Source organism: Girardinichthys multiradiatus, chromosome 6, assembly GCF_021462225.1.
Source record: "Girardinichthys multiradiatus isolate DD_20200921_A chromosome 6, DD_fGirMul_XY1, whole genome shotgun sequence".
NCBI lineage: Eukaryota > Metazoa > Chordata > Actinopteri > Cyprinodontiformes > Goodeidae > Girardinichthys > Girardinichthys multiradiatus.
This window is the reverse complement of record NC_061799.1, coordinates 14,913,529-14,935,504: the sequence shown is the minus strand read 5'-3', so window position 1 is coordinate 14,935,504 and position 21,976 is coordinate 14,913,529. Positions and strand designations below refer to the sequence as shown.

The window sequence follows — 21,976 nt, the reverse complement described above, 5'->3', positions numbered from 1 at the left end:
GCCATCCCTCCACATTTTCTTTGTTGTCTGCTCTCACAAAGAAAATTGTAGTTCGGAGCGGTCGACTCTATCAGAATGGGAGCTTCATTAAATTCTTGTAACCACGTTTCTGTTAAAAACATAACATCAAGATCGTGGTCAGTAATGAAGTCATTGATTAAAAATGATTTTCCTGACAGAGATCTAATGTTCAGTAAAGCCCGTTTTTTATGACTTAGTTGCTGATATTAAGGGCAGCGCCTGTGAGTGGGCAGCAAAGCCTTGGTGACCTGTCCCCCCTTTTGGATGGGTTGTACTGGACTTCTAATTTCCCCTCGGGGATCAATAAAGTATCTTTAAATTGAATTGATTAACTCTGTATCTGGTTATACCTGACAGTTTATGGCTTTTTTTGATTTTTTATTACTGTCTCTTATCCTTTTGGCTTTGTTCTTTCTGTCACATATAAGCACAGAGATTTTACAACTATCTCCTATTAGGGGCCCAAGTTCCTCCTGGACTTGCTCATTTCTGATAGAGTTACCACTGGGGCCCAGACTGTATCACAGAGAAGTGATTTGAAGGTCCTGATTAGGAGGAGATAGATTAGAAGGTGGTGGAGGTCTGCGGCATTTGGAAGATGTTGGTTTAGTAGCCGGGCCACGGCCACGGGGGGTGTTGAATGGAGAAGATGTCAGAGCCATCTGGGTCCCGATCTTTAGAGCTCCTTTCATGTTATCAGAATCCAGTACAGCAAAAAGCGGGCTCAGTAGGGAGATGGGAGAGTTCTGTGCGGTCTGGGTTGGGGTCTGGGGTGAAGGGGGTTTACCGGGGGTGTCGGTCTGGGTCTGGGTTTGGGGGGAGGGGGGTATAACGGGGGGGTCCACTTCTCCTGTGTATTTCGACAGGGAGACCTTTTGTGATGACTTCTCTTTCTCAGCCAACTGGCCGGTTGTCTCTGCTGGAGCTGTTGGAGGCAGCGTTATCATTGTTGTTGATGCTCCATGTTCTCTGCTGGAGGTTGAAGCTGCTGGCAGATTATTTAATGAATAGAACAGATTAGATGTGAGACGTCTGGCTCCTGGCTTGTTCAAACAGAAAACCATCTTGCTTGAAGAGTTGTCTTTTTTCCCAAAAAATATTGAAGTTGTCGATGAAGTTCACAGATGTAGTAGCACATGTTTATTTCAACCATTTATTAATCATCAGAAGAAATTTCCTCTCCACAGAAAATCGGTGCAAAGGTTCCGCTGAGAAACACCTTGATATTGAGACCTCCAACAATATTCAGAAAACGAGTGAAACCCTCCTTCAGTCCTTCTGATTTTTTCTTAGCCACGTCAGCCATGGCTCCACAGTGTATAATAAGGTTTTCTAGAGACGGGCGCTTTTCTGTGATTGCCAGAATATTCTGAGATATCAGACACCATGTTACTGGTACCAATCATAACTTCTGTGTTTTTCTTGTTGCAGAAGTTTTTAATCCCATCCACAGCTGTGTTGCCCACTATTAGGGTTCTTGGTGGAGCGCTTTTTCTCTGGTAATTTAGGGGAAGACTGTTTAAAATGAAGGTTGTTCTCAAACCTTTTATTGTTCTCAGAAGATGGATAATTTTCCTGGTTTTCATTCTGTAGTGGGGCCACTCTGTTTTGGAGGGGAATTCCATTATTTCCAGCTGTCTCGATCCTATCAGTTGTTGTGACAGCAGCTCGCTGTCGAAGTCTCCTTTTCCCAGGGGAAACGGGGGCATTTCTCTGTAATTTTGGCCATTCTTATTTATTTAATTGCTGAGATCTTCCAGTGAGTCGTCCACCTTGATTTTGTGGGCATGCGCCTAAAACAAGCCGGAGGGGTCTGCCGGTAGGTTTATTCTCAGTGTTCTGATTGCTGGCTGAGTTGTTGAGCTGGCTGTCACTGTTTGGGATCACAGGCAGAGTTGAATCATCGTTGTACCCCATATTCACCTGCACATTAACTTATAGTCGATGGATTTTCATCTCCAAAACAGCCAATTTCTGTAAAGGTTTGTCGAAGTCCTCTGTGGTGAAGGGAGGCTGATTGTGCTGATTAGCTGGCGTCAACCCCTCTATCGAGTTCCATTATAAAAACATCAAAATCTTTTAGAAAAAAATTTAAATAATAATAATGCTTGGGAGTCGCTGGTAGGAAGTAGTTTTAGTCCAATATTTCTGTAATTTTGGCTAAGAGATAAAAAGTTAGGAGTAAAAGAATGCAAGCAAGCAGGGAGCTTAGGAGAAAAGCGTCTGAGCAGGCAGAGAGGCGGAAGCAAGGTCTCGACTCTCATCACACTGACTCCACTTGCCGTTTCCTCCTAAAGTCCAAGGTCAGCTCCTTTGTCTTTGTGGTGCTCAGTTGTGAATTATTGTTTCTGCCCCATACTGATAGTTTCTCGATCTAGTCCCTGTAATTTGTCCCATCTGACCCTGAAATGAGCCCATCAACGGTAGAGTCATCTGTAAATTTGCTAATGGAATTTGATAGGTGAGCTGCAGTACAGTCATACGAGTACAGGGAGTAGACAATAGAGTGTTATCTTCCTATCTCTAGACGACCAGGGAGTTGTCTAGGGACCAGCCTACGAAATTTGTGAGATTTCTTGGTCTTGGTCATTCTGAGCATCTTCACTATATCAGCTGCCGACCGCAAACTATGCTGACACATTTTGATGCTGAGCATGTTTTCATGGGTGTATTATTTCTAAAGGAATCCATCCAGATAAGTTATTAAAGTTTTCTGAAACAGGTTAAGATGGTATTACAACACTTACACAATACAAATCAATATTAAATACAATTATGTAAAATTACTTACAAAATAAATGCAAATATCAGAAACCCAAAACATTATAGGGTTACCAATCATGAAAAGCTAGTTAAGCAACTTTTTTCGTAAGCAGTCTTCATAAATCATAATATCTTAGAGTAAAAATCTTTGATCACCTACCTGTAAGAAAGGGATTATGCCATCATGGGCGATGGCCTGCAATAGACGGGGGGCACCAGTCAAGCTCTGCAACCCCGCACCACAGCAAGAGAAAAACGAGCCAATCACAATCACCAACGGGGATGGCCAGGCTAGAACACCAATCACTGGGTTCTTTTTTACTGAGACACCAAACCTGAAAAAACAAATATATAGCATAGCTGGATTGTAGCATGAAAACCAAACTACACTAAATGAATTTTTTGGTATACTGGTTGTCTTTAATTTACCCTTTTAAAATCTATAGAAACCGACAGCATATAAATGCAATATATACCACCATTTTCCTACAACATTTGATAGTGTTTTCTAAACATTCTCTTACTTGTCTCTCAGCACCACTCCTTCGATACAAGCTCCAAACAACAACACAAAGGAGATATCTGGACATGACATTAAGAAAATAATACCAGTGGCTACTGTGCAACATCTATATTCTACAGAATAAAAGAAAGCTACAAGTAAGTAATGTAGTAAATTTAATCCATCAACAACAGTTGCAGAACCACCGTGTATTAGCTGCATACACACTGATTACTCATATAAGGGATACAGAGGAAAGAAGTGGTGAGAATAGCCAGGATAGTTCCTACTGGGATGGATCTCTGAGCATCTCTAAGATCACCAGATCTGTTTGAACCAGCCATAATCCCTAAAAAGAAGACATTTACAAATAAAGTACACTTATCAGAAAAAAGGATATTAAAAAGGTTTTAAATCCAAGATTACTTTAATTTTGAGCTTATTTGACTATTAAGATGATCTACCTGTGACGGAAGGGAAGTATATCCCAACCAACAACGTGAAGTATGTGGTGATGTCATTAAAGACAAAGTATTGATCTCTGTCTGTAGATGGGATCTGAGGAAATTCAGAATGCAAATTATTCTTCTCTATCACCATGCCAGCTGGACCATAGTTGCTCCACAAGTTGTCTGATGAGGATATAACAAAAAGTACAATTGGTTACAACAAAAACATCAAGTGATTATAATACAGAATGATTGTTTGGGAAAAAATAAGACTGTTTGGTCAGCTGGAACTCCAAGTGAATTTATAAATTTTTATGGGATCAAATTTGAAGAGACTCCGGCCGGCCGGGGGTCTTTCTGCATGGAGTTTGCATGCTCTCCCCGTGCATGCATGGTTTCTCACCGGGTACTCTGGTTTCATTCCACAGTACAAAAACATAACTGTTAGGTAAACTGTTCTCTCTAAATTGCCCTTAGGTGTGAATGAGTGTGTGCATGTTTTTTTTGTCCTTATGTCTCTGTGTTGTCCTGCAATGGATTGGCGACCCGTCCAGAGTGTACCGAGCCTCTCGCCCGTAGACTGCTGGAGAAAGGCACCAGCTCCCTCGTGACCCACTATGGAATATGGGGTATAGAAGATAAATGAGTGAATGAATGGATTTTTTATTCTCACCTTTGATAACTCCACTCAGAAGCCCAGGTATGGCTGGAATTTCTGTCAGGTTGTTTAAGGTGAAGAACTCATCGCAGGTTGCATTGCCATATTCACTTTCACAGAAAAAATTCCACAGGTCCGTGGTGACAGAGTTGTTGTTGAGAACGTCCATCTTTGCACATGATTCAAACAATTCATTCTTCAGAGAGCGATTTCCCAACAGACACACACTGCAAAGAAGAAAGTAGATAAAATAATAGCACCCACGGTGGTTGAGGGAGCTTGGGTTCTTAGACAAACACAGTGACGAGTCTTTGTGTTTTATTGCAATATGTAAGAAAACAATGGTTTTCAAACTATTTAGAACAAGAAAAACCTCAGTTCCATTTCGAAGTTAAAATGTTTAAGTTTGTAGTAAGAAAAATTCCACTGGGGGAGCCTGCAGTTTCTCTGCAACAATGACCTCAAAATCAAATGTGGTTGCCCTGCATAAACATCACGTAATATTTTGTGATAGCTGCAGTTAAAATAAATGTTTTTTTGCACTTCTAATGGTTTGTATCTTATTTTATTTACACAACTTGCTTTAGTAAGCGAGTTCCTAAAGTGTTTTAAGGCAAAACATGCTGAGATACATTTTGTTATTAGCTGGGGAGCTTTAAGCTTTTTGATGCTAATAGTAGTTAGCCTGGTCCTTCAGAATATCAAGTAGCAAATCCAATTGCTTTTCAAACTTGCAAATGGATATGGTTAAGTTGCTTTAAATATCATTCCCGGATCCAGATTCAGACTTCCAGTGTGAATGGAACATCAGCCACTAGCACTTGTTCTTGAGTCACAGTTCTCTTGTATTTGTCTTGCAAATGATTTACACCAGCATTTTTGTGAGTACCAGCAAAACACACGCAGGTTGCCTCAGCTAACAATAATTCTTAGGATTGACTTTTTAGATTGAAGACCTCTTAAAGAGCTTCAAATAAACTCACATTTGGTCAATGAAATAGTATTCTCGCTAAAGCACATAAGCTACATATAACAACTGTTCTGAATGATTCTTGGGGCACTCACCTAAACTCTGGCAGCTCAATTAATGTCTTGATGGCTCCTGCATATATAGCCATGATGGAAAGAACCACACAGGAAAGAAACACTAAAGCCAATTTGTTCACATACCTACAGATAGAAAAGAATAAGTGGTGAAAATGTGTCCTTGCATGATTGTTTTCATTCATTTATATGTGTGGGCACTCACTTCACCCCAACAAACACTACCAGAGCCATCAGGAGAAGGCAGCACGTCCCATAGACACGCATGTTGTTTGGCGTCGCTTCCCCGTTATCGTCTTTAAATATTGTTGCTGTTGGAACAATGTACGTCTGAAAGCAACCAAAAACAGAGCCAATGAGTCACAAAACTACCAGCTCACATGCAGTTGCCTCTGCGGGCACATATACCAGCAGGATCTCTATGGTGCCCAAAATGTAGAGCGACCCAGCGAAGGTGGTTCCCAGGTAGAAACAAAGACCCACTGCTCCTCCAAATTCTGGACCCAACGATCTGGAGATCATGTAGTACGAGCCACCAGCTACAAAGAGATACAATTCCAGATGGATTACTGCTAATCCTATTCCAGGTTATTTTCAGTTTTATTCATTAAAAAAGATAGGATTTGTAACAATAGGATTAAAAAAATTCACAGATTCTGTTTCTTCCTTGATTGTGTGATATGCCACAAGCACATTTTCATGATCAGTGTCTAATGACAGCACAACGGGGTAACATCTAGGTGCTGGCTAATGCTTACAAACAGTCAGAATGATGGACTGACAAGTCAAAGAAATACACAAAACCAAGATGAAGCCCAGTCGGATTTACTCAGCCTGATTAACTTGTTTAAGATTCGGTGGCAATGTTTTTTTCCACCACTCCCTGGAAAATACGGTTCCCAGAGAGGAGTGACACAGCAGTCTGATTTCAGACCAAAGTCCAAAGTCTCCAAACCTTTACTTAAAAAGTAGGCCAGGTATTTATAGTTCTGAATTACACATTGCATTTAAATTTAAGAGAGAGAGAAAGACAGAGAGAAAGAGAGAGAGAGGGACAGAACAGGAAATTAGAAAAATTGGAGCTCTGATGTGCTGATACTCAGAACTTGCTTTCTCAGCTATGTTGTTTATTTACAGTATTTATTCATTCCTGTTGGTTAAATAATGTAATGTTTTCTTTGCTGACTTAATTTCTCATTAAAATGTAGCAGTCTGGTTACTAACTGGTTAATTCTTGATTCTGGTAGTGAATTGTTCCAATATTCCAGTTTCATTCTGTAAAGTTTGCAAGTAGAGCTAAATAATATGCCCTTATACTATAGAAATGGGATAGATCAGTTTTATTCCTTGATATTAATTGGAATTATTAATAGAAAATATAATTAAATAGTGTTGTTAATTACTACAGGATGTTTTATTGCACGCATACGGCTAGCCAGTGACCGCTACAACAAATATTTTGCCATTTGGTTAAGCGTGTTACTTTTCTCTAATTTATAATATCGTTACCTAATATACACTTTGAGACTTTTGAAGACAAGCTTTATATCTTTTTCTATTGCAAGTCATTTGTCCAAAACATGTTGAACACAATTATTTTCAGTTTAGTTGCAAACCCCTGAAATACATCATAGCAAAATGGTAATGTTCTGTAATGTTTTAAAAGGATGAGATTTTTTCTACCTGGTACCATTCCATTAGTTGCTATGGCACTCATTGATATGGCAGTGAGCAAGGTCTGTTCAAAGAGAAGACAAATGTTTAGATGTTAGTAAAAATAACAGAATTGTAATCAACTTTATCAGTACCTCAAAGTCAGACATTTATATTGGCAAAGGTCAACCAGAATTTTAATATGAATATCTGAATGTTTAAATGCTTGACGGTACTATTGATGCTGATAAAAATGATAATATGTTTCCAAAGATGACCAAAACATACACATTTGTCCATACAAGCAACGGTCATTTATTAATGTAAAAACAGCTCTAATCAATAAATAGGATAATGCATATCAAGTGATAGCATGGGTCATTGGAGCTATGTCCACAACTAAGCCAGGTTACCAACACATGACCCGTCTCTTTAGTTCATGTGTTATTAAAATACAAAAAAATACTGATTAAATACAAACAAAGCAGAATAAAGAAAAACTAAACACACAGGGTCCCCAAATTTTACATTCGCTTGAGCTGATTTTTTCCATTTCTCAGATCATAATTAAGGATGAGATAAAATAATTGTTATGTTGCAATGAAAAAAGAATTACATTATATTGGCTAATTTGGGAAAAGTCATCTCTCAGTCAGTTGGGACAAAAAAGCTTCCAATTATGAGGTAAAATAACATTGATGAAATCTTTGTTTCTTTAGTTTTAGAAAACAGATGTCTCCACTCTTCTGAATAAGTTCATATTTTAATAATATTGTTGCCTATGAAATTTGATCACATCATGACCTCAGTCATTTTTTGGCGATTTCAATGAAGTAAAAAGAAAAACATCACAGGCATGGATGTATATCGTTGATTGATTTTGTGTGCGATTTGTTCACATTACATCACGAGTCCTAGTCAAGTTTATTTAAGACTTTTTAGACAGTTAAAGCTCTGTTTGGCCATTTGCCGCTGCTGACGTATGAGGCTGTAAAAAGACAGAAACTTTCTGTTCGCTTTGTGAGAACTTTTTCTGGGACCAGACATGTAGAATAACACTTAACATGCATTGGACTCAAGACAGGTTTTAATCTAAATATCGCAGAGCATTTTTTTATATAGGAACTTGAAACTTGACTGTAAATACAGTATGTAATAGTTAATACGTAGAATTTTAGAAAATGAAAAATTGTGTAAAATAAACCAAGATGCCCTTTGGTACTGCTAACAGGATTCCAAAGACTCACACAGATGCAGCACATAGAAACGATGGCGAAAGATTCCAAAATTCCTGCTGTGCCGACGATCCAGGTAAGGCGGAGAAAGAGGATCACACCTAAAATGTTCTGCATGCAGGGCAGATAAACCCCTACAAAAGTGCCCATCTGAGGAACCTGGAGACGGAAAGACACACAAACATGTCAGACATCACAGTTACACTGAAAATACCTGTGCTAGTCACTTTATTATGTACACTTTACTAGATCCCTTTTTGCTAGAACAGCCTCCCTCAGTTCTTCATGGGATAGATTCAGCAATTTGGAAACATCCCTCTAAGACTTTTGCATTGCAGAATCATATATTTGCTGACGATTTCAAACCTATACATCTATAATACAAATCTCCTTTTTTACCACATAACATAGATGCTCTATTGAAGTGGTTCCCATACTGTTTTACAGACAGTCCCTGCTTTTTGCACCATTAAAAAAAAAATTTGCACACAAACACACAAGTGTGTGTGTTTTCATGTTAGCAATGCTTGCAGATGTCAAAAAAAAAACTTTGCTAATGGAATTGTTTTGTGAAAAAAACTAAAAGCAACCTTTTTTTTCAGACATCCGTGCCATCACAAGCTTTTCTACATTTTCCTTCCAGTTTGTCCATACTTTTTGGATTCAGAACACTGCACCTGCCTGTTGATCGATCAATCGATCCATTGATCCATCCATCCATCCATCCATCCATCCATCCATCGAGATGTTGCTGGGGAGACATCCCTCCCTCCAGCGACATGCTCCAGTTCATTCTGGGGGATCCCGAAGCATTCCCAGACCAGAGGGGATATATAGTCCCTCCAGAAAGTTCTGGGTCTTCCCCAAGGTTTCCTCCCACTAGGACAAGCCCTCTAAAGGTAGGCCTTCAAGGGGCATCCTGATCAGATGCTTAAACCATATCAGCTGACTTCTTTCAATCTGGAGAAGCAGCATAGTTTTGGGCTTATAGTAGATCTATAAGCCCAAAACTATGAAATTATAATAATCACCCTTTTCAAACAGCAATTCGGAAATAATTTTACTTACTGTATGAATAATATGAAACCTTCAAACAGATGTCACTTTAGCCTTAAACAGCAAATTCAGTCACACCACCCAAAACCCATGGGGAAAAAAATACAGTCATTACTTCAAAACAGTAATCATCTATCAAACATTGCTTGCATTACTATCAGTTTCCTCCCCAAACACCAAAAGGTACATACCATCTTCTGACTCAACAACACGTTGTCCTGTGCCTTCTCTTTTGCAATCAGCTGTTTCTCTAAATTATGCAAAGTGCCTTTTGTGGTGCTGTAATTCCACATGTTTCATATCTTCTCCCCTAAGTTGCTCTGCCTTCATTCTTCCTTTCATCAATCTCTCTGCATTGTTTGACTCATTCATGTTAGACTCAAGCTTCAGACCTCCTCCTCTCGGATATCATTCGGGGGCGGGTTTTAATGAAGACACAATCAAGGCCTCTTAACAGACCAAAAGTTCAAAGTTAAAGTTCTACTTTGATCAAAACTTCCCAATGTTCTGCATTAGCCACACAGAACAGATGACTTTTGTTGCAGTTATAGCAAGTTAGTTCATGAGATCTACCTCATTTGAACACCTGCTGAGCAAATGCCACCCAAAATTTGAACAGTAATGTTCCTATACCTACCATCAATTAAGCAAAATTCGCACGTTTTGGGTATGATGACTGATTGTAGACTTATGTGCATAAATAATTTTTAAATGACTTGGCTGCTTTGCAAGCTTCCATAAATCTGGCATTTAAACTGAGTGAGATCAGGTTTCAACACAGCAAATAAAAGTATGTTAAAGCTTATCTGTGACACATTGTCTCTGGCTCTTTGAGAAGACAGGTCTTAAAATGGACAGGTCAACACATTGGAAACTATAGTTGACTACAAGGCTGATTAACTGTATTTGTTAACTTTGGGTATTGGCTAACATGTAAACATGAAGTCTTAAGAGCAAATATGTCTTCATTGGAAGTTCTTCGCTTTGAATTCTAGCACTTCATTCAAGCAGGTTTGTAGTGAGTGTGAATAATCCACGATCCATAGTTCACTAATCATTTTTAAACCCTAATGTGTTCAAAAAGTGAAAAAAAAATTAAATTACAAAGTAGAGCAAGGGTTCAAGGGTTGTTAGCAAATTTGTAATCAATAAGCAATTCTGTTAGTTGGTAGAATTTACCACCATGCAGTGTAACCAACTTTGCATGAGTCACGCTATGTTGTGAAAGATGTTTACCCATTAACTGGAAGATCTTCAAAGGTCATGGGGTATTTGCTCTAATCCCCCTTATAACACTTCTGTTGTCTTCCTGTATCAAAGCATCAGCCTTGGTTTGACATCTTTGATCAGCTTTTTGTTCTAATCCAAAAGCTTTTCGTGCAACAGTCTAATAAATTGAATGGTTGCAATAAAACGACACACCTCATTCTTTTGGTATTCAACATTATTTCACTTTGCTTATGGCTTTGTGTTGTAATAGAAAAAGATCAAAGTCCACCTCAGAAATAAACTGATGCTGAAATGCTATTCTAGAATCATTTGAAGAGCATAGACGTCTATATTTATACGGCTGGACATGACCAATTTCACCGTAAAGTATCCATAACTTTACTGGGTTAAAAACGTGTTCACTTTAGTGACAGAAACTTTTCTCTACTAAGAGAGAGGCCTGTACCATGACAGCAACCCTCCGGCCCCCGTCTTCAGCCTCCTCATGCTCACGAACGCCCTGGGTGAGGTTGGTGTAGTTGGCCAGCTTGTTGAGAAGAGATGCTACCATGGGGGTGCTGTCCATTTCCTCCTAAAGGCAAACAAATTAAAACATCAAAATAAACCTAAAACAAATCCAATCTTTAACAAACCAAAATTAAGAGTTTCAGTTACCTCATACAAGGCCATGTTCTTTCCGTCATAACTGTGATCCTCATCATTGTTCGAGTTAATAAATGGAGTGGACTCTTTCAGATTTTCATCTATTAAAAACATACAGAACCAAAGAAAAAACTGACAAACTAGCAAGAAAGACAAAAGAAGGATTAGCACATATACAATGTGGTTGACTTGTACTCTCCTGACTTTAGTAACAGGGATACACGATTTATTAGCATTAACATCGGTACATGTAGATGTAGGTACATTTTTAACATATTGGTATCAGTCCCATAAGTAAAACTGGACCGATATTAATAACTAACATTTATTCCTGCTCCCATTTGTGCATGCATTTCGAGATGGGGAGGGTAGAGGGAGCTGTGTGGCATTTGTTTGAGCATGTGACAGTGAAAGTGATACACCACATGATTGTTGGATGTCCAACTGAAGCAGAGAAACAATGTTAGTGTGGAGTAGTTGTTTCACAGTGTCAGAAGGGTAGGGAAATATAAATAGCATATTTAATATTGGTAAATATCAGTTATCGGTCCTAACAGCAATATTAAAATCGGATATCAATACTGGCACAAGTTTTCATATCGTGCTTCCCTAGTTAGTAACAACAACACTACTGGTGAAACGCCGGTAAAAACACCAGCAGGTAACACATCTTGACCTGGGGTTATGAAAAATGTATGTTTCTTTTCTGGCCTTTGGTTCAATGCTAAAATTGTTCTGTTTCTGAGCTCAACTATAATTGTAGCACTAAAAATATTTTTCTTCAAACTGGAAATCAATGCAGACATGCACTTTATATAAGTGATTCCAATATTATTCGGTTAAAGTTCTGGTTCTGGTCATTTCTCCTGCAGTGCTCTGTAGGTAGGCGGCCATTACTGGGAAGCAGGCATGCCTACAGGTGGAAGTTGTGAGTTGTCCTAACAGTTATGTAAATGCATACATTTACATAAGGCAACTGTGTAACTGGATATTTTTAGGCTGCTAACGTTTAACTCTGTTCTCTGAAATCCTCCTCTCTCTGCTGTTCTGATCCAATGTCAGTCTGTTGTTGTTAGAACCGATTGCTCTCAGTAAAGACCAAATGGCATTGAGTCCCTGTTAATGAAACATATTCTTTACTTCATTGACCAGGTGGAGGTTAAAATATATTTTATGAGACTGAGGGAAAAGCTAAAGGCTTGAAAAGCATCTGATGCTTAGTTAGGCTCACTTGGAGGGATTTTAACAGAAAAAACCTTAAAGATATATTAGGTCTAAATTTTAGAAATTAAAAAACTCAAGTTCATAGACCAAATCACCTAAAGGTTTATACAGAAACTCTTAAATGTTTTTATATTACTTCATTTAAAAAATAGCAAATTAAAAAGAAAGGTTAGGTAGTCTCTAGGTGTCAATATTTCTTCATGTACAAATGCAGGTTATTTACAAAACCTAGTCATCACGTTCATGCAGGATGCAGAATTTCTTTTGATACATTAGAAATTTGAAAATAAATCTTCAGACTGATATTTTTTACTTACATCGGCATTTAATATTTACCTGGATGAAGTACCAGTATACTGGCATTTTTATTGTATTTTGCTTCCAGGAAATGAAATAACAAATGACTGACGTACTTTTCTCTGCTTAATTTTTTGGACTTTTGGTTATAAATCGATAAATATAAAATTTTCAAACTTACAAATGTTACATTTCAACTGTCAAAGAAAGGCAACTTTTAACTGAACTGAAAGAAGCAGCAGAGGTAAGTCAAAATGTAAAACATAATGTTGCAAACAACCACATCAGCACAGGGTCAAGGAACTTAACTAACAATAAAACTCCAGTAATGTAGCGACAAAAAATAATGTTCTTAAGAAGCACGTCAGCTTTTATTACAGGGCCAAGACACGGGGCAATGAGGCTAGACAAGTCCAGATTTTGTGCTTAATCTCAAACGTTTTCAGCTGACTGTTCTGACATAACTGCAATGTTCATCTTCTAATGTAGTCCAAGCTTGTCTAAAATGGACTGACGTAAAGTAGAAAATTGATCACATTGTTTTTGAAAATCATGGACGCCGTGTCCTCTAGGCCGAATAAGAAAAGTACTTTCTGGATTGTTACAAGCACAAAGTTTAAAAGCCAGCATCTGTGTATCTGGTATGGGGGTGTGTTAGTGGTCATGGCAGGGGTAACTTGCACATCTGTGAAGGCACCATTACTGCTAAAAGCCACATACAGGTTTTGGTGCAACATATGCTGCCATCCAAGCAATGTCTTTTTGAGGTATGTCCCTGCTTATTTCAGCAAGGTAATGCCAAGCCACATTATGCACGTGTTACAACATCGTGGCTTCGTAGTAAAAGCAGTCAAACCTATTGTAACTATAACTATTTTGTAGGTACTGAAGTTGGATCACACAAAAATGCAGCTTTTTTTCTCTCGTCTGGATTTTTTTGTTTGGTTTTATGTAACTGTAAATGGAAGGCTAAATATATGGACTCAGAAATCAATTAAATGATTAGATATAAGTTCTATCTACTATAAGTTCCAATGTGAGTATTTTGGTGTGGTTTTTCCATCCTTGTGTTTAATTTCTGAATTCTTCAACATACATTATTACAGCAAACAAAAAGTCCAAAACTTTGTAAAAGGTTTTGTACAATTTCACACAGGTAAGCAAAAACCCCCACCACCTGTGCATGCACACGCACAGGTAAACACAAAAACTCCCCACCATGCACTCAATGATGTATTTAGTTGCTTTTTACAAAACTGCATAACCCCATCTAAATAACATATAAACAAACCATAGCTGTACAAATAAGTTTCCACTTTGATGAGTAACATTTCTGCTTTTTATTTTCACACACTGTAGCGCAAATAGCTATTTTTGCTCAACTGTGTCACACAAAAGCACCTTGACATAAGGTTCAGATGTGCACGTGCCATGTGCGATTACAGCTTATGACTAGCAGTGACCTGTCAAATCAAAATAACCTTAATACAGCTGTATGTTCCTACTGATCATGTTGGCTGTTTACAGGGTATCTACACATTTTGCCTCACAAAATCTCATACTTTTCCAGATTAAAATTTCAAAATTTTTCTTCTTTTTAAATTAAACTTTTTACATTTGAGTACATGGTTATACTTATTTAACCTACTGGAATAATAGTTGAATCCTATTGTCTGTAATTTCAACAAATAATAAAAAGACAATATGAAAAAGTGTCTTGATTTTCAGAGGCTGGCATAAGACCACTGCTTTTGTGGCATCATTGGTAGCCTGAATCAATCCATTTTCAGAACCAATAACCCTTGGTTTTGTTAAATATAGACATGGATAGCCTAGACTAAATGTAGATTCTTACAAACATGTTTGTGTGATTTTGTACCTTGATCATGTTTGTAAAAATAGTCATAAAATTAGCAATTTAGCAATTGTTTAGCAGTTATTTGGCATTTTACACAAGAGCGAATTTAAACCGCTGTCCAAAGACCAAATATCTAGTAAATGGCTCTTTCTCTTCTTCTTTCAGTCAGTGAGTAAAAAAGCAAAATACTGCTAGATACCATTTTAAAATTAACATGTGATGTCACAAATAATAAGATAGAGGATGGAAATTTTATTTAAACCAATCTAAAAATTAAAGCAAGAAAAAGTCTGGAAATTCAAATATATTTCCATACTTATCCATATCTGCAAATTGATAAAAGCAGATTCCATGCTTCCTTTTCAAACTTCTCAAGACTGTAGGAACCCTGTATTTACGTCCAACACTGCTAGAGCAACAACTTTGTTGTTAACTGTTCTTCTATGTAGGTCAGCATTCACAAAAATGGGCCCGGGCTACTTTATTTAGTTAAGTTTTTAAGTTAGAAATATAAAAACGCGTTTTGATTTTTTAAAATATTTGTTATATTTGAAGACTTACTTTTATAATTTTTGCTTCTCTAGAAATAAGATGTTGAGACATTTTTTTCTTTTACTAAAACAAGGTTTGGTGAAATGTACTTTTAACACATTTATGTATTCCATATGGGAGGAGATTTATAATTTCTGAAATCTTTGGTATCCTGCATATTGTCTCTTTTTGGCTACTTCAGATTATGGGTTCGACTAAGGGTTGCGGTTTATGTTAAATACATTTAAGAGAACAAAACCTCGCTAAACTATTACCAAGCACATTGTGTCATTTTTCAGTCAGCCCGTAGAACAAGCAGAATGTGGAACAGGACGAAACTTGATCCAGGTCATAACCTGTTAGAAAATGATGGTGCTGAGATGGTGTTTATACAGTTAGCATCTTGCCTAATCAGCACTTGGCGTGTATCTGAGGGTCTGAATCCTGCTGCACAGGTTGAGACATCTTCCACTACCAGAATGGCATGCAGTAGAAAGTAAGAGAATATCAGCATCAAGAAAATCACAAGATTTGGATTTTGCCATATTGTAAAAAAAATAAATGAGTTATCCTACAAAAAAGTCATTAGGATTATTTATAGGATTAACCAACAATATTTTCGTAATTGGCTGATTTCATGTCGAAATTTAAATTACATTACAAGCTGATCTATTTAAAAATGGAACATGTTGTAGATAAATGTAGGTAACTTTTTTTATTTCCACTTAAGTATTTGAGTCTTTAAAACTACTACTAACTCAATTTAGCATTTTTATTTATATATTTTTATTATCTTCTATTGTATATTTATACTTAATAAACTTGATGATAAAAGATCAGCTACTTTGTTTTATTCAACTGTGTTCAGTAACAAAAACACATCTTTGTCTTTTATGTCTTTTTTAGAATATTGACTTTGAAAATTCCAGTTATCACCTGATGAAACAGGTGCAGCAAAAAAACACTGTTGGTCTTTTTTTCTATTAACATGATACATAACACAACAAAGCTGCAGTCTGGCGACTTTTGTTGGAGTTGTTCCATAAGGGAAAATCATTTCAAAGTAAAAAAGCAAATTAAACCAACTAAATTTACAAGAAAAAAGTTTCACAATGTTTTTGAGGTAATGTTAATTATTACGTCTCCAGATGTCTAAAGATACTTTTTAGTCATTCTCTATATCTTTTAGATTGTGTGTCTTATATATCGGACACATAAAAAGGTTTGGTCACTATAGCAACATTTGTACATTCAATTATAAATAGTAGTTTGTGTTGTGGTGTTATAAATCTTAAACGGGCAGTAATTTAGCCCCTACTTAAGAAACCTGCACTTAATCCCCATATTTTTGAAAATTATCCTTTTATCTCAAAATTTCTTTAAAATCTAGTTTACAAACAGTTAATGGTTTTTTTAAAAGAACATAGTATTTTAAACATTTTCCAGTCTGGTTTTAAAGCTTTACACAGTTCTAGTTCTGCACTTTTAAGAGTTTTTAACAACTGACTCAGTTGGCTATGTTATCACTGTACTTTCAGATTTAACCGTTGCTTTCGACACAGTAGATCTTAAAATTTTTATTTCAGCTTTAAAGCAGTGGGTGGGTGTCAGGACTACTACATTGCAGTGGTTCAATGCAAAGTTGCTGTGTCAAACTTTGCGATTTAGTATCCTCTGCTGCTTCTTTTCAATGTGAGGTCCCACAGAGCTCAGTTTTAGGCCCCTATTTTTTCTCTCTGTGTCTGCTACCCCTTGGCTCTAATTTTAAGACACATGATGTTTCTTTCCACTGCTATGGGGATGACAGACAAATTATCTTAAAAAAAAGCGCTTCTCAGTATACTCACTGTTCAAATGTTATGATGACAAAGGCCTGGATAGCTTCGGACCTATCTACATTTTAAACAGCAAAATACAGAAGTGATGGTTTTTGGTGGCACTTCTGAGACCTCCACCTTAGATCTGGGTTCTTTGGTACAGTATGTTAGACCGATTATCACTAATCTAAGTCAAAATGGATGTAGATCGTAAACCTGAAAGCCCGATAACGTCTGTTTTCATTTGAGGCAGGTCGCCAAAGTAAAGACCATTCTATCAAAGCAGCTTTTCAAACAGTAATCCATGCATTTGTTACATCTATGTTGGATTAGTGTGACAAGCTTTATGTTGGTTAGTGATGCGTACATAGGCACTGGCAGGTTGTACAAAATGCTGCATCATGTCTTTTAGTTGGTACAAGAAAGTCTAATCACATTGCCCCCTTTAAACTTCACTTCATTAGCTACCTGTACATTTTAGGATCATTTTAAACGTTCTTTTATTTGCTTTTGGATCTCTTAGTGACCTGTCCCCCCCACTGAAAGTATGTTTTTTTCTAAGTTGACAATGGTGAGCAGACATAGAGTTAGCTCCCACATTAAAGCTGGGCATGAATATGTTGAACAGTGATTTTGTGCAGATCTCGCAGAGAAAAGACTACAGCCAAATATACCAGCTCCTTAATGTGGCTAAAACCAAGTGTAAACTTAGAGATGACCGTACTGTAGCTGCTCAAAAGATATTGAATGATCTATAGAAAACCTATGGGATCAGCTGAGTCTAGAGGCTTGTTACTCTGTACCCCAGAACCTTAATGATCTGAGGGCCAACCCTCAAGAAGAGTGGGATGCCATGTCTCAGCAGACAATAGGTCAACCTGTGAACAAAGTGAGACGTCGCTGTCAAGCTGTAGTTGATGCTCAAGGGCACAGTGACATTTTTTGTTGTTGTATGCCTGCCACTGTTGCTGGCTTCTGTTTCAATAAATTGTTTAAGATGAGGAAATCACCATTGCATACTTCATGATGTTATTTTAGAATGAACTTTTTACATCCATAAATTTCCCCTGAAAGCCCAATATCCCTAACGTTTTGTGAGTAGTGTTTTTATTTGCTAAAACCTTTGTCACATTTTAAAAGGTTGACTCTACTTTAAGTTGTCTTATTTTCTTCTCTTTAATTGTTTATGTCATTTGCATATTTTCAGCATTTGTGGACTTTGGTTAATTTTAAAGTGCTGTATAAATGAAGGTGGTGTGGTGGGTATAATGAAGTCAAAGTTCTTTTAGTGTTTTGCTGATTCACACGGGCCCTGACACACAGACATAAATGACAAAGGAGCTGCCATACAAGCTTGCCTGCCTTTTAAACAATAAAACTATGAATAGAGAACAACACACTCTGTCACTTAAACTACACTAACTAGTAATACCGGTTTAATTTATTTCTCGAATGAGTTTCAAGTGGGCTGATACCTCAATGTTACAGTGCCTTGTGTAGGTATCCATAACCCTTGAACGTTTTCATATTATCACATTGCAATCACTTACTTTTATGTATTTTATGTTTAGAGTGATATCCCCCACCCCCAACGAACACACAACACACGCTAGTCTTTTGCAGTCTCTAACATCTTTTCTGCCAGGACTGCCCTTTATTTACCTGCATTTTGCATTTAGGCCAGCCAGGCATCCATACCCACTTATCCTTGCAGTGTCGCAGGGAGGCTGGTGTCTATTTTCAGCTGTCATTGAGTGAGAGGTGGGGTACACCATGGACAGGTTACCAGTCCATCACAGGGCAAAAGGGAGACTCAAATGTGAAGCAGGAGTACCCAGAGATACCTCACACATGTATGGGGAGAACATGCAAGCTCCATGCTGAACTGCCCAGAACAGTATTTAAAGCAAGGGCCTTTTTGCAATAGTGCTACCCACTGAACCACCATGCACCTACCTGTAGTTTAGAAAGTGCATCTTTGGTCTCATCTTATCAGAGCAATGTCTTCCACATGTTTTCTGTATCCTCTACATTGATTGTGAAAAACTTTAAACAGGACTTAGGGCTTTCATTAAACAATAGCTTTCTTTTTGCAACTTTTCTATAAAGACCAGATTTGTGGATCTAATAATTGCCCTGTCAGCAGCTTTTCCCACCTAAGCTGTGGATCTCTGAAGCTCCTGTAGATTAACCATGGCTGGCTTGCCTGCCTCCCTGACTTATGGTCTTGCTGCCTCGCGAGTCAGTCTAGGTGAAATGCCATTAGATTTACAGTTGTTCTCTACTCCTAACATTTATTTTTTTAGGCACCAGTGACCTTTATCTTTCTCTTTTGTTTTCAGAAGTGATCTGATAGGAAATAGGGTGGAGAGAGGGGGAACACATGCAGCAAACATCCACGGGCCAGGACTCAGGTCCGAGACAGGCTGTGTTTATAGTAAGATTACATTACATACAGCTAAAAACTTTCAGGAATTCAGTGGCAATAGATTTTATTTATGGTGATCAGGGCAAAGGGTGCTGAAAACAAAATAAAGCATGCTACACATTCAGATTTTTATTTGCAAGAGCAACATGTACAATTTCCCTTACAATACATTGTGTTGGTCAATTAAAATCTCAATAAATACATAGAAGTTAGCGCTTGTTATGTGACAAAATATAAATAGTTTAAGGGGTATGAATCCTGCATAGCACTGTAAATGATACATGTTCTCTCTGGTCTAAATGTTTCGCAAGCCAGGATACATTCTTTTGAGGTTTAATCTTTTACGCTTCCTTTGTGGAAGGTTTGTTGAGAGGACAATTTTGTAGCAAACTTCACTAGTCAACCTAAAAACCTTAAAACAGGAAGAATATATTTGTAGCTCAGCTTTGACAACAATTTCTCCTTAGGTTGAACAGTTTTATAAAACACATGCAGCTCTCCAGCAGAGTCATAATGAGTCATAGAGCTTTAACCATCATTTAAGACTCCTATAACCTGGCAACACACAGCCCCTCCTCACAACCGCATTAATCAACTTAGTGCAAGTTCCAGTTGGCTGAGCTCTTTAAATTCTTTGCGTGTTTAAAACATGTGCATGTTATAGCATGTGTTTGCAGAGGTTTTCCATTTGTATGTCCTCACATACACAATCACTCTTTCACTTTATCATACTTGCACACTGTGTATGTTCTTATCTCAGTGCATCCTGGGAGGGGTAACTGTTCTGTTACCTCAAAACCCTTCTTTAGTTTATGAAAATGTAAACAAGACAAGACAAAGCTGATATGCTGTCTTTAGATTGCCCGTACCTGACTCAGGTTCCTGTAAGTTGGTAATATCCCCCTCATCTTGGAAGACTTTGTCCAGACTGATGGGTCTGCTACCTCCAGCTGCAGCTCCACTGTTGCTTCCATCCCCCATGTCCTCCACTTTCACCACAGTGAAGTTTGTGGGCATCTTGGTTCCTCTGTCAGGTGTACGGTGATAACAAGCAGAAAACAGAGGCTTGATGGCTGTCCCCTCCGCAACAAAGGATAACTTCAGCAGAGAGTCACAATAGTCCAGAACCCTATCAGGGTACTGGTGAAAATGTTAGAACTTCAGTGTGACCACAAAATCACACATATTCCATATCTTTCTATTTGGAAACGTCCTCTAAGTTAAGGGTGAAAGCCCTGCTTTCTGCCCATCAGACAGGCCAAAGTCCTCCACTGTAGTGTTGTCACTCCTTGTTTTTTCCCCTCCCTTTTTTCTTCACTTCCTGAAGACCTAAGATTGCCCCATTTGACCCTCTATTTACCATTTGAACAAAGCCCAGACATGCAGAACCCTGGAGCTCCTCCCTCCACTCCAGCCGTCCCACTTTCCTCTCTCACACCTCCGGAATGGCAAAAAACTAGAGAATCTAACTTCACTGTCTGTACAAGAGCCGAACAAGTCAGCAGTTCACAGAAGAATGACACAAATCCTACTCAGAAGAACATAACAAGAAAATACCAGTCAAAAGTTTTGTTTCTCCAAACCAAATCATTTGTTTTTTACTTTCTTCTTCTATCTTCAGGCTGACAATTTTCGTCTTGGCTTCCTGATGAAAAAAAGAAAAAGAAAAATGGGTGTCACCTTTCCACAGTGCATTCTGGGTAAACGTGAAGTGCTACTGTTCAGAGAGAGAGGACAGACTCTCATGGCCTCAGACACTGTAGCCATAAAGGAAACACCTTGGAATCCTTGAACAAGAACTTTCCTCTTTATTCTGAGCACCAGTGTGGATCACAATGGACAGGCCACATGGGAAAAACAATGAGCTTGGGTAACAATGGACAACTATAAACATGAATTATTTTTACTTTGTGGGAATGATCTCTTAAGTTGCACTTTTACCTTCAGCTTGTATCTTTTTTTTATGCTGGTGGCCACTGGAGACATCCTTCAAATGTTATTCAGAGCAGCGTCAGCATTAAAAAGCGATTATGATTTACAACAACAAAGTCTGTGCTTTACATGCTGGAAAGCTTCCTCATTTGCCTTTTTTTTTTTGTATTTATGATGTGTTTTCTTCTGAAACTAAAACTTCCAATAGCAGTGAAATATTTTTGTGTTTGTGTTTTTTTTTTTTGGTACTAGACAGTTTTTAGTTGCAGGTCCTTTGTTTCTTTGTTGTTTAGTACATTAAAAGATTGAAATGAATTAGACTTATTTACCATCTGAGTGTGGAAAAATACTTAATGCATTTGAGTGTTAGGGTTTGCGAGATATAGGACCCCAGAATGCAGACGAGCAGGCAGCGTGATGGTAAGTGAAAAAAGGTTTAAAAACAAAAACTCACTCTCAACAGGAGGCAGGAACAAAACAAACGGGCCGACAAGGCAGGCATGGCATGATAAAAAAAAACAAGACTTGGTTAGAGAACACGACATGAGCATAAGAAATGTTTCCGCGACGACTAACTGAAAAGGTGTGAATATATGGAGTGTAAACCAGGTGAAGCAAGACAGATTAACTACGTGC

The 21,976-nt window shown here is 37.9% G+C and overlaps 1 protein-coding gene across 2 annotated transcripts in view; it reads right to left on the bottom strand.

Moving 5' to 3' along the window:
- LOC124870069 (solute carrier family 12 member 7-like) overlaps window positions 1-21,081 on the bottom strand; it is a 36,416-nt gene extending 15,335 nt beyond the window's left edge. Inside the window, exons 1-13 of one of the 2 annotated variants that reach the window (XM_047368511.1) lie at window positions 20,278-21,081; window positions 11,266-11,354; window positions 11,057-11,182; window positions 8,338-8,484; window positions 7,121-7,175; window positions 5,846-5,976; window positions 5,643-5,767; window positions 5,459-5,563; window positions 4,409-4,620; window positions 3,751-3,918; window positions 3,537-3,635; window positions 3,309-3,366; window positions 2,945-3,119 (exon numbers count right to left, since the gene is read on the bottom strand). In XM_047368511.1, the coding sequence (XP_047224467.1) occupies window positions 2,945-3,119; window positions 3,309-3,366; window positions 3,537-3,635; window positions 3,751-3,918; window positions 4,409-4,620; window positions 5,459-5,563; window positions 5,643-5,767; window positions 5,846-5,976; window positions 7,121-7,175; window positions 8,338-8,484; window positions 11,057-11,182; window positions 11,266-11,354; window positions 20,278-20,425 (1,638 nt within the window). In that variant the 5' untranslated portion in view covers window positions 20,426-21,081. The remainder of the gene's footprint in view (window positions 1-2,944; window positions 3,120-3,308; window positions 3,367-3,536; window positions 3,636-3,750; window positions 3,919-4,408; window positions 4,621-5,458; window positions 5,564-5,642; window positions 5,768-5,845; window positions 5,977-7,120; window positions 7,176-8,337; window positions 8,485-11,056; window positions 11,183-11,265; window positions 11,355-20,277) is intronic. The other variant, XM_047368512.1, reaches the window with a different exon arrangement.
- Between the last annotated feature and the right edge of the window lie 895 nt (window positions 21,082-21,976).